An 18,356-nucleotide genomic window follows, 5' to 3' on the forward strand; every position below is an offset into this window, starting at 1 on the left:
TCTGATGAACTTTTCATTCAAAAGGCTAAGATGGCCATTTCCAACATTCTGCCATGCTTTCACAGATTCCATGACTACTGTCAGAGAATGTCGTTTACATGCAATGCCCACCTAGCTACTTTCAACGCCAAATTCCTACCATCTGGAAGGCACCTGGACCTGGAACCTGAAGACATTTCCAGTATACAAAGGGTCATCAATAATCAAACATTGGGCCAAAACGTACTGAAACTCTGCCGACTCTTTACTCTCTCCATCAGCCTTTACCTACGAACCAAAGAATACCACTAAGGACAGAAACTTTACTGCTCTGTGTCACTCTACTGTACATACCTCTATTTATGGCACTGGGTCTTCGTAATTTCACAGAGCTAACAAGGTAGTAGTCCGAAATATCTGACGTTTTTCTGGCTTTTTTAACGATTTTGATATTTACTTGCCAGGAAAACGTCAGAACCGGCGCCATTACAAAAACTGGAAATTTCGCCGCCTAAAACTGGAGGCGGCATTCTCAGCCCGATTTTAAATACTTGCGAATCGTATCAAATATTTAACTCACAACTTAACAATAAAAAATTGACTTTACTACTCACTCATATCGCTCAAAATTAAATATGACTCTATATTTTGATAATAGAAGCACACAATTACAGTCAACCGTATTTTCGCTGTCTTTTGAGATAATGAGTCACGTGACTCAAATTTCGCCGGACAGTTCGATAAAATGTGTTGAACAGACGGTTTGTAGAGTAAACAAACCCATTAAAGCGATATGAGTGAGTAGTAAAGTCATTTTTTTATTGTTAAGGTGTGAGTTAAATATTTGATACGATTCGCAAGTATTTAAAATCGGGCCGAGAATGCCGCCTCCAGTTGGAGGCGGCGAAATTTCCAGTTTTCGTAATGGTGCCGGTTCTGACGTTTTCCTGGCAAGTAAATATCAAAATCGTTAAAAAAGCCAGAAAAACGTCAGATATTTCGGACTAACAAGGTAGGTGTGTACTGGACCATTCCACTAAAAGATGAGTTAGTTTGATCGCCTGAGGCAGTACCACAGCATACGAATAAAACAATCAAGTATAAGACCATCCTATACTTTGGGAGGAATAAGAAAATGAACAGCAAACTCCGGGAATTCTCCCTCTAAAGTAACAAAAGAGACAACAGGGCAAATGAGCATGCGTAAAATAAACAACTAAACCTTGACAGTTACATCACACTACCTTATGGAAACAGACACTGCAGATTCGCTTCAAGACCTGTGCATGTCCTGGGTGACTTACAAGTTTTCCGTGCATTGTTAACAGACTGTGGGTCGAGACGAATGTTGTGTGTTTTTTATACTTTGCATTGACTGAGATGAGAAACATGTAAATTTTTGTCAATATGATGGCCTTGTTTAAAAAGTAAAATCTATGCACTAGTACTTTTTGTTGTTTACCATTGATTACAGGCAGAAAATACCATGCCCTGACTCATTCAGGCTGATTAACCAAAATTGACAGAAAATGGTCCGTTTGACCTTTGTTTCTATTTTAGAAATAAATTGAGCCTTCTGCTTCTCTGAGAAATTAATTTCATAAACTGCGGACATATTGAACAATAGACACAGAGGTTAAAACCAAACATGGTCAAGTGCCTGTAATTAACATAAGCAAAAAGGTCAACGGCTCATTTTAATTTATAATTTCATTAATAATTAGCTTAATTAATAAATATAAGGGAGTGATGGGGCAGCATAAACACAACTAGTTTTACTAAGAGCCCCTAGTGTCTGCAGGTTTATCCAAGGTGCTATTCACAAGGCTTAACAATCACTGCCTATTCCTAGCAAATTATTAGAGTTATTTTACCTTTGCAACAAAGCCTCACATTAGTGTAAACAGACACAGCAGAAGACAAAATCTAGCCAGTTTGAACTGACTGCATAATATGCAACTGAAATTTGTCATAAAAAATGTTGGGGGAATGTATATTTTTAACTGCTATAAGGTGGCAAGGGACAAGTTTTATTTAATTTTTTAAATTGTTGGGTGTGGTTACCCTCTTTTATGCTGTGATGCGGAAAGTTCAAAATTTGCACCTGGGTCAAAATGACTTATAACTAACGGTTGAATTTAAGGAATGACATGAAGAAAATAAATTCATTTAAAATACCACCGATATCTTTTTCTGCTGTGATTAAACGGCTATTAGACTTTGTACTCTGAAAATTTGACTAATTTTACCCCATTTAGACCCCATTCTACCGCTTTCCCTGCAGAGAGATGACCCCCAGGACGGGGTGCAACATATAGTGTAACATGTCCCCTTCCTGCTAGTCTGTAACGCTTCATCTTTTAACCATGTCATTTTCACATAACTTCACTTACCGCTTGCACTACTTTCTTCTCACATGCACAGTTGGCACACCTGTCATCAGCTGCCGTTTTGTATCTGACTCCTAGGCACCCCCTTATAACACTATGGGACCTACATACTTTATATTAAAGTCCAAGAATGACTACCTACTACCATATAGCTATCACCTTTAATCAAATAAATTATCAATTGGCAAATGAAGCTCAATGTTGCATAAAAGCAATTACAAAGAAAATCCGTTTAATTTATGTGAAATAACAGTAAACTTTGTTTATTAACATGTTTATTTTTATGATGTAAATTTTACCAAACATTAATTGAGAGATTTAACACCTGAAAATAGAATCAAAATGCTTATTAGGATCAAAGACGCGTATTTCAAAAAACTCACCACATGTATATTGCTGGTATGATAATAACATAAGTCTTCTACAGATGAATATATTCCGTCCAAAAATGAAGAAAACAACCTGATTGTGGCAGCGATAGATTTTGGAACAACGTTTACCGGATACGCCTATTCTAGCAGGCACGACTTTCAGATTGACCCTTTGAAAGTTTCACTGAAATCATGGGTAGATCCTCTCAGTTCAATGATTTATAACAAGACCTCTACGTGCATTCTGTTTACAAAAGAAAAAGAATTCAACGAATTTGGTTTTGATGCCGAGGCTAAATACTTGGATCTGTTGCATGACGATGGCAATACCAGTGGCAAAGCCAAAGACTGGTACTTTTTCTGATGATTCAAAATGGCTCTTTATGAATTACAGGTAAAGCGTTTTGCTCAAAGATGCTGATAATTCTAATTTGTAACAGAATAAGCAACATATTTACTTTCTTAATTCTGTCAGGGGATCAGGAAGTTTTAATTGAAGACGAGACTGGAAAGTCATTGCCTGCTATGGTTGTGTTTTCTGAATCCCTCAGTTATCTAAAGCAGTCGGTTATTGATTGTGTCAGTAAACAACTAATTGGCATAGAACTGACAGACTTTAAGTGGATCGTCACTGTACCTGCGATATGGTCAGATCCAGCAAAAGCATTCATGAGAAAAGCGGCGCTGGAGGTATTCGTTTGTTCTATGACATATTTGACAGACATATTCAGATATTTGCCTCACACTTTATCATTTTCTAATGAAAAGTAAACAGCTTATGTGAAACACTACTTAAGTAAAATCGATTAAAAGTTTTTTTTATTGCATTATTATACCTCAGTATGACAATTCCATATAATTTGTAATTTAAAATTAGATGTTCATATTATCAGGCAGGAATAGATTCTGAAATGTTGACGATAGTCTTGGAACCGAAAGCGGCAGCTACGTTTGTGAAACATCTTCCTGTAGAGAGAAGGGTAGATGGACAAGAAGGCGATGTGTTTAAAACATTTGCTCCAGGGACAAAATACATAGTCGTAGATGCGGGAGGTTGAATTGCATTTACAGAACTTTGATAGGAAAAATGAAAACAAATTCTCTTTCACGAAACTAACTAAGTGCATATGCAAAAAGATTGATACAGTTTCAATTTTGATTACTTGGTGGGTGGAACAGTAGATATAACGGCGCACGGAGTGGGAGAAGATGGTCACGTCGGCGAACTCATTAAGGCAACTGGGGGAAACTGGGGAAGCTCAACGGTAGATGAAGAATACCTGGACTTTCTTAAGAAGTTTATTGGTGAGACAGCCACAACCCGCCTTAACCTTAATACACCAGAAGCATTCTTTAAAACCTGCAGAGAGTTTGAAAAGGTCAAGCCCAAAATCGATCCCGAATCCGACATAAAGGTTAGAGTGAGACTCCCATATCATATCAGAGAAGCCTACAAGAATGCTCATCCCGGCAAAAAGTTAAAGTTTGAAAAGAATTGACATCTCATTCAATGGAGAATACGTGCGAATGAGTTCAAAAGATGCAAAGCAATTGTTTGTAGAATCCATAACAAAAATTATTGAGCATTTAAAAAATATTTTCGAACAAACAAACGGAAGAGATATCTCGACCATTATTCTTGTCGGCGGATATGCAGGGTCTCTAGTGCTTACTGGGGTTATTAAATAAGCCTTTCCGGGGATGCGCCTTATCATACCCTGTGAAGCGGCACATTCTGTTCTTCACGGCGCTGTAATATTTGGTCATGATCCTTCTCTCATCAGACAGAGACGTAGCAAATACACTTATGGTATTGAGGTCTTTGAAATATTTGACCCGAGTAAACATGACGAAAACTATAAGTATGAGAAAAATGGAGAAATTCGCTCAACAAAATTTTCAGTAAACTTTTAGATGTTGATGAAATGGTAAATGTTGGGGAATATCAAAAAGAAAAAAGTTATATCTTGTATAGCTACGGAAAGAAGGGGAATATTAAATTGTATGCGAGTTCTTCGAAAAACGTTGAACATGTTGACGACAATGGATGTTTTTGTATTGGATATATTCTTTCCCCGGGTCATAAATTTATTCTCAAAGAATCCATAATTGTCAAAATTCGTTTTGGGGAAACAGAGATAGAGTTTAATGCACACCAGCCAAAAAGTCAGCAAACATCGCTTTATCACCTTGGATATTAATTTTAAAAGTGTCTGGTTCCTTTTCCTAAACCCAATGCTTGCAATTGACACGAAATTTCACATTACTGTCATACACATATTTTTGTGACCTTGTTATTATTAACGTCTTTATGACAATTACAAAATATCACATATAAAATCAAAACCGAGCAAGAGGCATCATTTATTCGTTGGGAAGCTAGGTTGTAGATGTGAATGATTACATCTCATTCTGACAGATATGGATGTCATTAGTTGTTCCAATAACATGAATAATTCAATTGAATTCGTTATTATGAGTTCAATATATATGATGTTTTTGTTTAAATTTCCTGATTACATAATCTAAACACACCTATGCGATCTTTAACGTAATGAATTGTGTGTCAGAAGTGTCAATTTTCTTATTATATGTTGTGTACGCCAAAGCTTTGTGTTTCGAAAGTTTTAAATATGATTTACTTTATTCATAGTAATGTGTTAACCGTTGAGAAGTATCCTTGGAATTGACATTTTCAATATTCATATACAGTTTTAATTACTATGTATATAGTCTGATTTTAAAATTATACACATATTGTGTCATAGAGTACCTTACACTTCAAATGAGATTGTGTGTTAAGTTGTCTTTTTCATTGAGAATTCAGTGATTGATAAACATGTCATTTTATCAAAAAACTACTAATATGTAAATATCTTATTAACACCAGTTTATATAAACTGAAGAAGATGTGTGTAGAAATAAAGACTGCTTCAAAAAATACTTTTGAAATAAAGGTGATAATAGTTTTATTTACAGATAGTAAGACAATAAGTTGTTAATATTCTGTTTATCATATTTACGCAATCTGCTGTAAACATTGTACCTAAACCCGTGAAAATGATACAAAGTAGTCCTATTCAAGGAAGATTAACAGCACATCCATAAATTACCTCTCGAACTTTCAGGTCTTGTGCAATATTTATTATAATAGTAGATCGAGCACGGATACTGGATGGAAGGTGTGGCTGTATTTTAAAACTAATTTCAATGTTGAGATTGTTTTGGAATAGTGTCGTTAATACATCCTTTGATTTCGTTATTGTATCTGGATGTTGTAACAATACTCACTCTCTCTTGTACCGCCAGGAGTCCACACAGTGCACCTTTTTCTAATTTTGTCCACTTATAAACACGTCCGTGTTCGTAGGAAGGAGAAATGGCAAGGATTGCTCTTTATATTAACTCTCTCTGCACCAAATCCATTCTTTATTGCGGATGAGAGTGTTTCCTCATTATTTATTGTTAATCAGTTTGGGATTTATTTATTGTTAATCAGTTTGGGATTTCTCCTATTTACTTCCGACACGTTTAAATCCCGGCAACATTAACCCAAAATCTCTCAAACATACCTAGTATAACCCTGCACATTTTAGAACTCTAAGCGGTATCAAATCTTCCAAGGTATCCGAACTTGGTATTTAAATCATGGCGGCTTTAAGTTGCCTCTAGTAAAGACATATGTTGGTACTAGTAGTACTTCTATCAAAGTTTCAAGGATGACAGAGACTTGTTTTCGTGGTTTGGATATCTAACTTAAAATATTCTATAATTAAATATCAAAGATCAATATTTAGAATTTGTTTTGTCGAGAATGTAAATTCGTAGGGTAGAACTACTCAAAAATACCACTAAAATATTGCCACCACAAATTCTTATGAATTCTAAGAATTCTTAATTGATGACTGACATAAAAAAATCAATGTAAAGATATTGGCAAATGTTAATGTTCAAATTAATGTACAATTTCACTGCAATTTATTTCAAATAATTATAGTAGAAACGTGTTCTTTAATAACTCGAAGCATTCAAACTTCTTATTCTTGGAAACATTTGTCAATCATGTAAGCTTACAACAATGCATAAATTGAAGCCATCATTTATATAATACAAACTTTTTAAATAATTATTCAAGCTGTTGTTTAGAATACAGATTCAGTCGCATATATTCGAATACTTAAGCATTCTTTTAATTAAACAAATTAACTGAGGAATAAAGATGTTATAAGCAAAATTATTAATTATTAATGCAAAATTATTTTATATTAATCACTTTTCGTTCATAATGAAATTGGCTGAAAAGTAAAACCTCACAAAAGGAGGAACACGTCACAAAATTAAGAAGTATAGACTTAAGGAAATGTTTAATACTATCATTTTATTTACAATATTACAAAGATTACATTTAATTGCACTTCAAAAAACAGCGAACGCAAAACTGATCAAAAAAATTTAGAAGTATAAGGTTTTACAAAGGTCTGTGATTGCTAATGATAATAAAAGGTCTGTGCTAACATTTGTGGAATTTTTACAACAAGGCAACAACGTTTGCAAGAAAACTAGTTCAGATGGGAGTAAAGAGAGGTGACATCTTGGGCTCAGTAGGGGAAATGTTCCAGAATGGCTTATTGCTGATTTGGATGTGCAGATAATGAGTGGTTGTTCACTGTGTTTGCCGTATCAACTAAAAGAAGAAATTTTAGTAGAACTTCTTGATGTAATCGCAACATATAAATTTCTTATTATTGATTCAGGTGTGGGGGAACAGAAATATCGTATTATCCAAAACATACTTAAACACGATAGTACATCTGATTAAGAAGATTCTGCGAAGGATTGCTACAGTTTGTACTATTTAATCTAAGTGAGGATTTTCTTTATCTTAAAAATGTTCAAGAATTATGTTTCCGGGAAAAAGAAGTTGATCTTCCGAGAATTGACCCAGAAGATAGGGAAATTATTCTTCTGTCTTCGGGGTTCTACCAACCTTCCAAAATCAATTCCGCATTCACATCATACTTTGGTTTTAGTAGCTCATTGCACAATGAATGTTTACAAAATAAATAAAGATAAAGAGATATTATACAATGATAGACCTTTTTTTGGAGTGCGGAGTAAGATGTAGAAGTAGAACTCGAGTAATAATGATAACTGCATTATTCTACACTTCAATGGCTGAGGCAGCTCTAAGAACTTGTGAAATAATAGAAAAAAGGAACGCAACACAGGAACAATTAGTTCCACTTATGCTTGACATCATTATTAAAAGGATCATGTCATTAAAGGTTCAAAGAATTTTTACAGGAGGTACGGTAGTTTACTTTTCAATTTTGGACACTATTGGCAAATTGTGTGATGAATATCAGGTTAAGTACGGTTCTACTGAATTGGGACTTATTGCTTATAAATTTTACAGTATTGACCATAAGTCTGACATAAAACGTGAGGTTCTAAGCTATCTTGTAGAAATGAGAATCAACGATGACGATAAATACATTTAACCCGTGGGTCAGCGAGGGAAAAAATGGGATCGGTCCCATGGAGGAAATATCCTGGATATATTGAATCAAAAAGTTCTATTAATATCTGAAGAATACTTTATAAAAAGCGGATGGTTTGTCAAAGGGATGGTGGTTATGTGAAGGAAAACAATGAATTGAATGTTGAGGGGCGGTGCAAAGAGATGTTTTAAGTTTTTAACCGAGAAATTTATCACGTTGAAATTGATAATGTTATTGAAGCAAAGAGCAACGTTATTGCAGCTATTTTAATGCCGATAAAGAAATTGGAAACAGGAGATTTGGTTCCCAGCGCCGCCATAATCTATCAACCACAAAGCAAAGACGCAATGAGGTGTATGAAGAACAAACTCAGAAAAGAATTAAACATTACAGTAGAGAGAGAGTTGCTTAGATACATGTATGTCCTGCATTTGATCTTAAGTTTAAAAGAATTTCCACTTTTGATGCGGTTTCATCGATACTGGCAGTGGTTTTGATTTTAGAAAGCGTGTTTTCCATTAATATACTTTGACATAACATCTATACAACCTTTATGGTGTTTGTAATTCAACTAAAACCCTTCTGGTGTTGGGTTTTGTAATTTCATTCTTGTCTTTTGATGATAACAGTTTATTGGTAGTTTAGATAAAAGTATGCGTGAAATCCTTTCAGTTGATTTACAATTTGTTTTATTTTGAAAGGTGTTTTAAGGTATATTTACTTTTTTAATATATTGATGTAAAACGAATGTTAATTTGACGGTAGAATGAATAAATGGTATGATTTTTAGATAACGCAGTAATACTTTAAAGAGAACCCGACCATGTTTATTTTATTATTGGTGACCTATTGTGTTCAATTAAAATTTTAATGACAAAAAGGGCATGACACATGTTGTGGCCGTAAGCGTATCTTTAGACGTTTACATCCGTACCATTACTTCGCTTAATTTTAACCCCCTTTTACTTAAATAGTTTTATAAATCTTATATAGAGTGATTCTTCATTGTATGGCTATTGATTTTAAATTCTTACTGTTATTGGTTTAAGATCTTATAATTTCCAATACTCAAATTAAAAATTCATTTAAAGTAGCAAAACCTTACCTCAGATAAATTTACCTGAATTTTAAGGTTTTGATGAACATGTTTGCATGTTTCATTTTGTTTCAAAACTTAAAAATAATCGATGAAAAGATTAATGAAAGGGCGCAGTTTGTTTAAATTTACAGGGAAAAAAAAACAACAGAAAATAATAGAGTTTTGTTCTCAGATTAATTTTTCGATATATTTGTGTATGTTGAGTCGACAAGCTGCAGGAATAACTTTATGAAAATAGCGTTAAACATTTAAAGTATCTTTTTTTTTTCAAGTTTTGTAAGTACAAGGCCAATTTGTGTTGTTTCTGGTTGAACTAAAAAGGCACAGTGATTTTTTTTTTACAAGCACGAATTACTTTGCTGCAAGCAGAACCTGAAGATTTTAAAGAAAGCAGCTACTCTAGAGTTGGTTTTTGTTACACATTGTTAAAAAAAGAATTTTTCCAATGTTATTTTTACGCAAACAAAACCCAAGTCGTCCTTAAATCATAAAATGAGTGAAATGAACAGTCTAACCTGCCAGTGGGTGGAAAGAGAATGGAAAACATTAATATTTATAATTTATCACGACTTCAACTGAGCTGATGGGAAGAAAAAGAACAAAGTGACTATTTGGGTGCGCAGGTGAAAGTTAACCCGCCCCGATGACATGAATAAGTTAAATAACCTTACTAGAATTAAGATACATCAACGCGTTTCATAGCAAATATCCTGTTTACAACAGTTGTGTGCTATTAACCCAGTTTGATGACACAGTGAACAAACCATAAATGTTTTTAAAAACCTCGTCACAATTGATGACTTTTATATAGAAAAAATTCCATTCCGCATGGATAGAATGAATAAGCTGAATAAATAACCATATAAAACGAATACCCTTAAACCATAAATCATTAGCATTATTTATGCCTTAAGGATGGGGTCTTCTCATTATCAAACATACTTCTTATAATGAGAAATTCATGACATTTTAACACAATCAAACGGATCATATTACCAATTCTATCAGTTTAATCAAAGTTGAATTTTTTGTTTTCGCATAAAGGTCAGTTCAAGGTCACTACCTTTTTCCTCAGCGTAAAGGATGAAAAAAATAAGTGTAGCTCTTTGTAGTTCTGTAGACATTTGTTTAAGAATTGAAGATTCTATTCTTCAATGAAATAATAGAATATCGGATGTTTATCAGCTTATAATACTAAATTAGAATAAATATTTACACTAAAATTGATATTGCTTAGCCCACGCGCATTTCCTCTAATTTTCTTAAATTTTTAAGAAATTTTGATTATTTTTTTATGCTTCCAATAATAAAAAATTCTGATTTTTATGTTTTATGAAGACTTTATATAACGATATAAATTGACAAAAAAGCTAATAAATTGACCAGTTAAAAAGAGAGAAAAACTTATTTCAGCAATTCTTTCACAAAAAACAATGTATAGAACAAACACTTTTGTTTTTGTTTTTTTTTTTTTATTTGAAGTTGAACAATCAAATGCATTTGTATACAATAAAGTGATAACAGCTTTGAGAAAATTTACTTCAAAACAAAATTTTTCCTTGGAAGAGAGAGAGAGAGAGAGAGAGAGAGAGAGAGAGAGAGAGAGAGAGAGAGAGAGAGAGAGAGAATTGGTTGTTGAACATGAGTAAGAAATTGATTTTATAGTTTTATATCATCTCTATACAGTCAGAGTCTGTTATAATTGTTCAGTGAAGTCTATTAAGAAGAAAAAGCCAAGTTTCCCATCTTTTATAAAAATCATCCAATCTGCAATTTCGGGTAGCTATATATCTTAGAGTTGATATATGTGTTTTAATATCTATAAGTAATTCATGCATTGTTAGTGCTTCATTAAGACATATTTTCCGATAGATATAGGATTTCATAACCAAGAAGATAGATTAAATGTCTGTAGAAATAGGGTCAGGGTGTAGCCCAAATATAAAAATTAAAGGATCTCTTTGGATTGTAATTCTCTTTGATTGACAGAATTCAAAAAATTGCTGAAAGAGTTCTTGAATATTAGGACACCCCCATAGTACATGAAAAATTGTCTCATCATGTTGTTTACAAAAGTTACATAACTTACTACATTCCTTTCCTATTTTAAATAGATATCTATTAGTTGTTAGAATGTGGTGATTAATTCTAAATTGCAGCCATTGTAATTTGGTACTTTTAATGTTGACAAAAGGTAACTGGTATATGGTTTTCCACTGTAAATCTGACAACATAAAAAATAATCCCCATTTTGATTTATTGAAAGATGTAACATTGTCCATGTTTAGAATATTATACATGATCTTAGATCCTTTTCGAGGTGAGCAAAATATTTAAATGTGGAAAGGAATAAAAGGCCTTGGGCTATCATCTTCTTTTGAGATTCCATGATAATGTAAACTAGTTAAAATAGATTTCTGTAAACCAAGATAAGTAAGGAAGTTTGACTTGACATCAAACTTACTTTGAAGGTCTTGTAAACTTAAAAAGGACCCAATTGCATCCAGCAAATCATTGATATAAACAATATTCTTATTAAACCAATCAATAAGGAAAATTGATCCCCCCCCCCCTTGTAATGGGTTGTGTAATAAAGTCATGCCATGTAAGTAATTTCATTCTATCTTGTATATTTTTAAAAGCAATAAATGTATGCTTCCAAAAGGAGTTTTTAAGTAAATTAGTTAATATACAGGGTATGAAGTCTGACCCAGTCTTCAGCACTATGTCCGTATTAATTGATTTATTTAATAATATATTCCATTTTGAGTTTGGGCTATTTATCAATCTTCTGATCCAGGATGACTTTAGACTTTGGATGTAATTATTTATTTCAATCATTTTGAGACCACCATTTGAGTATTCTTGTGTAATTTGCTTTCTTTTTATTTTGTCCACCTTAGATTTCCAAAGAAAATTAAACAATATTTCATTTAAGTCTTTAATAAATTTACTTGATGGTGTTGGAAGTGAAATAAACAAATGATTCATTTGTGATATGATAAGAGATTTGATCAAAGTAATCCTACCAATAGGAGTTGTATGTCTTTTGTTCCACTGATTGATAATTTCTTTAATTTTAACTAACTTTTTATCATAATTGAGTTTAGGAATATTTGCTAGATCTACGTCAAATTGGATGCTTAGTTATTTAAACTGTGTTGTCCAATGGCAATTCATTTCATGACATAATTTTTCAGTAGAATATTTTTTGCTGCCTATCCAGACTAATTGTGTTTTTGATAAATTAATCTTGAGTTCAGAGATTGTATTAAAATTATTCAATTCATCAAGATCATATATCAGTCTAGTATTTTCACCAATATATCTCCCTCGTATGAAACCCGTTTGATCGGGACTAATAATAGTATCAAGCATATTTTTAATTCTCTGAGCAATACATCCAGAACCTATTTTAGAAGCAACGTTTAGTAGTGGTATTGGTCTCCAATTTTTAAAAAAAAATTAACTTTTACCATCTTTTGGGATACACGTAATAATTCTTTGTTTCAGTGTGACTGAGAGTTCCCGATCCATATAAAACGAATACCCTTAAACCATAAATCATTAGTATTATTTATTCCTTAAGGAAGGGGTCTTCTCATTATCAAATATACTTTTTATAATGAGAAATTCATGACATTTTAACACAATCAAACGGATCATATTACCAAATGATTCTATCAGTTTATTCAAAGTTGACCATTTTGTTTTCGCATAAAGGTCAGGTCAAGGTCACTACCTTTTTCCTCAGCGTAAAGGATGATAAAAATAAGTGTAGCTCTTTGTAGTTCTGCAGATATTTGTTTAAGAATTGAAGATTCTATTCTTCAATGAAATAATAGAATATCGGAATGTTTATCAGCTTATACTACTAAATTGGAATAATTATTTCCACTAAAATTGATATTACTTAGCCCGCGCGCATTTCCTCTAATTTTTTAAATTGTTAAGAAATTTTGATTATTTTTTTATGCTTCCAATAATAAATTGACTAAAAAGCTAATAAATTGACCATTTAAAAAGAGAGAAAAACTTATTTCAGCGATTCTTTCACAAAAAGAAATGTATAGAATGAACGCTTTTAAAGGCTTATAAAAATGTTATTTGATAGGCAAATGATTTTTTAAAGACATATTTTGAGAACCAAGTATCATATCATTAGTTCACATTAGTAAAAATAATCCAACATTATTTTTTGTTATTGTTTTTTAAACGCTACATGTAAAACAGACTAATTAATTTTCAGCAATTCTGAATTGCGAAACATGAGATATTTTCCTACGCCATTATTACGCCAAAAAAATATAGTCCTTGTTAGATTCTTAACATCGATTACTTTTTCTATGCCAAGTTGTATGAAAGAAAAAGAAAGAAAAATATACTATATTAATTTTCTTACATCTAGATTTAATGAACAATCAAATTTACGTTTGACAAGTCGAAAACGAGGAAAGACTCCTTCCTTAACCGATTCAAAACAGATGGTGGCCACAAATCACAATCCAAGAAGGCGAAATTGCCTACCAAATGCCTTTATACTTTTATTTTGCATTTACATTTATACATAACCTATCCATCACATTTAAAAATAAATTTTGAAACAAAAACCTAAATAAGCGGTAGCAGTGGTTTAGTCCGTATACTACTATTCCTATCCTAATCCTACAATGCATTCATGTGTCGAAAAAAAATACATATACATGAAGTTTGTTAAAACCCAAGAAAACTTATTCCGTTAAACTACTACTTGAGAGGTTACTGTCTTACTTTTTACCAACACTGCTTTAAACAGGCAGCAATAAGTATATTGGTAGGGTTAACATTTTCTATACAACAGACTCGAGGATCATTTCAGTACATTGCTTTACTAACTGAGTCGTAAAAATGATTGCTTCGTAATACGCCACATTGCTCATCCATCATTCTATTTATATTTTTAAAAGGGAATCTCATTACTTTAAAAGTGAACTTTTGGTGACTTAAGCCTAGAACTTTGACCATGTTTGATGTTTTTTTTTCGGAACAGAATAAGGCCTTATAGTAATACCACACAAACGTGCAATAAACGTTTAAAACTTTTTACTCAGATATTTTTCTTGAACAGACTAACGTGTTAGCGTTATTTTATACGATTAACTGGAAGCATAACATATTTTTATCAGTTGCTCATTTGGATGTAAAAGTAGGGAACCAAAGGGACAATATTAAACAATTTCAGTTTTTTGCAAAAAAGAAATGAAAGAGATTGCCCATTATGCTGAATAAATAAGATTTATTAATATACTGGCATCAAGATGACAGTATGGAAGAACTCTTCTTAAAGATACATTTAAAATATGTATTTCAACAAATTGGGTAAATTCATCCATGCTGCAAAACTCTGACAGCTAAACTGATATTCTTTTTAACTTATCAACTTTATCATCGTGATTTGAACGGGAAACAAAGCACATGGCGGATGAAATACAGCGTTTAAGTTGTTGTTATTATTAGACCCGTATTTTGACATGACGTCATAATAGAAATAAGGAAGGTTTTTGCACGTCACAAATTATTTGCAATGCTACAGACTGCGACGTTCTCTAATGAAGGATAACATGTTCAGCTATCTTTGAAACGATTCTAAATTTCGTAAACTAAGATTTCTATAGTCAACAGGCGTATGCATGATCATGGATATTCTTCCACCAATGAATAAATGAGTTGCCATACATGTTTTTTTTTAAAGATACGTTTTTATAGGGTTCAGTCGTTCTTAATAAAGTCGTGCTCTAAGACTGTTTCGTCTCATAAAGATCTCTTGTCGTCGATTGAAAAAATGTCGGATAGCTACTTATATTGTGATACTGTTTTGGATATCCCATACACTACTTTCCCGAATTTACTGAAACAAAGGGCACAGAAATCTCCAGATGAGGTAGTGTGTATTTTCATTGATGATGATAGAGCAAGGTCTATACTTACTTTCGGGGACTTATATAAAAAAGCAACGAAGTTTGCAAAAACCCTGGTCCAGATGGGGGTTAAAAGAGGTGACATCATTGGGCTAAATGGTAGAAATGTTCCAGAATGGTTAATTGCTGATTTAGGAGTGCAGATGGCGGGCGGTTGCTCTCTGTGTTTGCCATACCAACAAAAAGAAGAAACCATGGTAGAATTGTTCGATGCAATCGGGAATATAAAGCTACTTATCATTGATCCTGGAAACAGCGGGCAGAGCTGTCAAATTATCAAAAACATACTTCACAAGAATTTAACCTCTGCAAAAAATGATCCCGCAGAAGTTTCTAAATTACTACAAATTGTATTGTTTAGCCAACATGAGGCTTTCCCATCACTAAACAATGTTCAAGATTTGTGCTCCCGTGAGTATAAGGCAGTTCTTCCCAGAATTGATCCAGAGGATATATCAATTATTCAACTGTCCTCGGGTACAACAGGTCTTCCAAAAGCAATTCCGCATTCGCATCATGCCATGGTTGTGCTAGCATACCACTCTTTCAAAATATACCCAACAAATAACAAAAAAGAGATGCTCTACAAAACTTCGCCTTTCTTTTGGAGTGCGGGATATCCATATTGGGAAATCAGTACTGGTGGAACTCGAGTAACAATGACAAATGCATTTCATTCAATTTCAACGGCGGATGCAGCTTTGATTTCTTGCGAGATTATAGCAAGAGAAAAACCAACTCAAGCATTTTTTGTCCCATCCATGCTCGATTTCATAATTAAAAAGAATTTGCCATTGAAAATACCAAGAATTCTTACGGGTGGCACAATTGTGTATTCATCAGTATTGGAGAGTATTGGTAAAGTGTGTGACGAATATCAGGTCGATTATGCTTCAACAGAATTGGGTTACATTGCATCTGGATTGTTCAAAGCAGAAGATAAATACAAGGAAAAGCAAGGTATCCTTAGATGTCGACCAGTTCCTGGAGTAGAGATCAAAATCACTGATGAGGACGGATTTCTCCAACCGGTGGGTCAGCGAGGCAAAATATGGATACGTTCAATGAAGCAATTTTCTGGATATCTTAATCACGAAATTTGCACGAAAGCAAACTTAATGAAAAGCGGATGGTTTTGCCACGAAGACGGTGGTTTTGTAACAGATGATAATGCTTTGATTGTAGAGGGACGGTGCCAAGAGGTGATTCAAGTTTTCGGCCGAAAAATATATCCTGTTGAGATTGAAAATGCTATAAAAGCAAAGAGCAATGTTATAGAAGCCATTGTAATGCCGATAAAGGATATGGAAACTGGAGACCTGGTTCCAACTGCTGCCATAATATATCGACCACACTGTGAGGATTCCATGGAATTTCTGCAGGACTACCTCCGAAAAGAATTAAAAATCACGGCAGAAAATCGGTTGCTTGGATATATGTATGTCCCGCATGTTATCATAAGTTTGAAAGATTTTCCATTGCTAGCGAATGGAAAGCCGAATCGTAACGAAGTACGACAGATCATCCTCAAAAACGTTGATTGCAAAAAATACGATTTTTCTTTTAAATACTAGAATAACTGAGTAGCATATACGTTTCTAATAATATAGAATTTAGCATTCTACATTAGGACTGCATTTGATGAGAATCACAAATATGAAGATTGTGACATTCATTCTACGTACCAGATTTATTTCCATATCACGCCATGACGTGACCTGTACATACAATCCTAGTGGCCTGTGCATACAATTCTAGTGGCCTGCACGTACAATCCTAGTGGCCTGTACATACAATGCTAGTCGCATGTACTTACTTTTTAAATATATTCTATAGTATTCCAGACTGTTTTTTTTCTATATGATGAGCTGATTCAACCCTTAATAATTATGACAGAATAGTCTTCTTAATACATTTTAAGTCAATGGCACTGTTTCCTTGCAAATTTCTTATTGTTCACTTCTTTCTTAATATTGATTTGTTTTTCTGTCATTATTGATATTCATATGACCAATGAAATATTATTATATTTTCTTTACCTTTATGCTCGAGTGTCTTCTTGATTGATCAATTTTCACCAAAGTTTTTTTCTCTTTATCTAAAGGATTTAAAATTGTACTGGATTTTGTTTTTTCGTGTTTCTGTTATTTTAAATTAAGGCCAATATTTAGGTATTTGTTTTTTTTTATGTAATTTAAAATTTACAAAGTTCAAAATTCATGTTGAATGATTTACTTCTTTTAAAGTAAAAAGGTAGAACGAATTCAAAGCTTAATAAGAGGTTTGATCCAAAAGTAATGTCATAGATGCGATAAAATAATAAAACTGAACGTTAAACGACAAAAATTAGCACTTTTTTATAAACTGTATGCTACCGTTATAACTAATATAATGTATTTTAATTCAGATCAAAAAAGTAAAGCAAAATAAGTATCATCTCTAAATACAACATATTAATTAGAGTATGAGGTTGCAAGCCTGATTCCTGACATTTTGTTATAAATTCAGACTCTAGTTCTTTACACAAATAGGCCATAATGTTTTATTTACACGTTCGTAAAAAACCTTTATTCATTTGATAAATCATTTCTCTTTTTGGGAATGGTATGGTTTGATTTCATTTAATACTGCGCTCATGAGAATCGCGATGCATTGTGTAACATTTTTTTGGATGAACCCGTGTTAAAAAGTAATAATTGTCGTATAGGTCTTTTTTGTAATGCACTTGAAGCTAGTAAGCAAATTTTCAGTGTGTGTCATTATGAATTAAATGATTAAAAATGGCTCCTTTTAAATGCGTTTTTTTAATGAATTGATCATACCTTTACAATTAATTAAAAGGTACACTTACTATTCTTATTAGACACACAATATGTCAATAAAAAGTCTTAAAAGCTTCATGCTTGTGAGTGCTTGATTTGCTCTATTGTGTGGATGTTGATCGTTAATTAGCGTGGTAAATTGAAATTAACAGACTGAATGTAGTCAGAATTACCACTATCTTATAGATGTGAAAACATCAAATTCCTATATATATATATACCATAGTAACAAATTCT

The 18,356-nt window shown here is 32.9% G+C and overlaps 1 protein-coding gene and 1 pseudogene across 1 annotated transcript; both read left to right on the top strand.

The window, feature by feature from the left end:
- The first annotated feature begins 860 nt into the window (after nucleotides 1-860).
- Nucleotides 861-4,604, top strand: LOC128159183 (heat shock 70 kDa protein 12A-like; annotated as a pseudogene).
- Nucleotides 4,605-15,118: 10,514 nt separating this feature from the next.
- Nucleotides 15,119-18,074, top strand: LOC128160245 (uncharacterized). Its single transcript, XM_052823544.1, has one exon. The coding sequence runs from the start codon at nucleotides 15,162-15,164 to the stop codon at nucleotides 16,869-16,871; it is 1,710 nt and encodes a 569-aa protein (XP_052679504.1). The 5' UTR covers nucleotides 15,119-15,161; the 3' UTR covers nucleotides 16,872-18,074.
- Nucleotides 18,075-18,356: the final 282 nt, after the last annotated feature.

The sequence above is a fragment of the Crassostrea angulata genome, chromosome 8 (genome assembly GCF_025612915.1).
Source record: "Crassostrea angulata isolate pt1a10 chromosome 8, ASM2561291v2, whole genome shotgun sequence".
Taxonomy (NCBI): domain Eukaryota; kingdom Metazoa; phylum Mollusca; class Bivalvia; order Ostreida; family Ostreidae; genus Magallana; species Magallana angulata.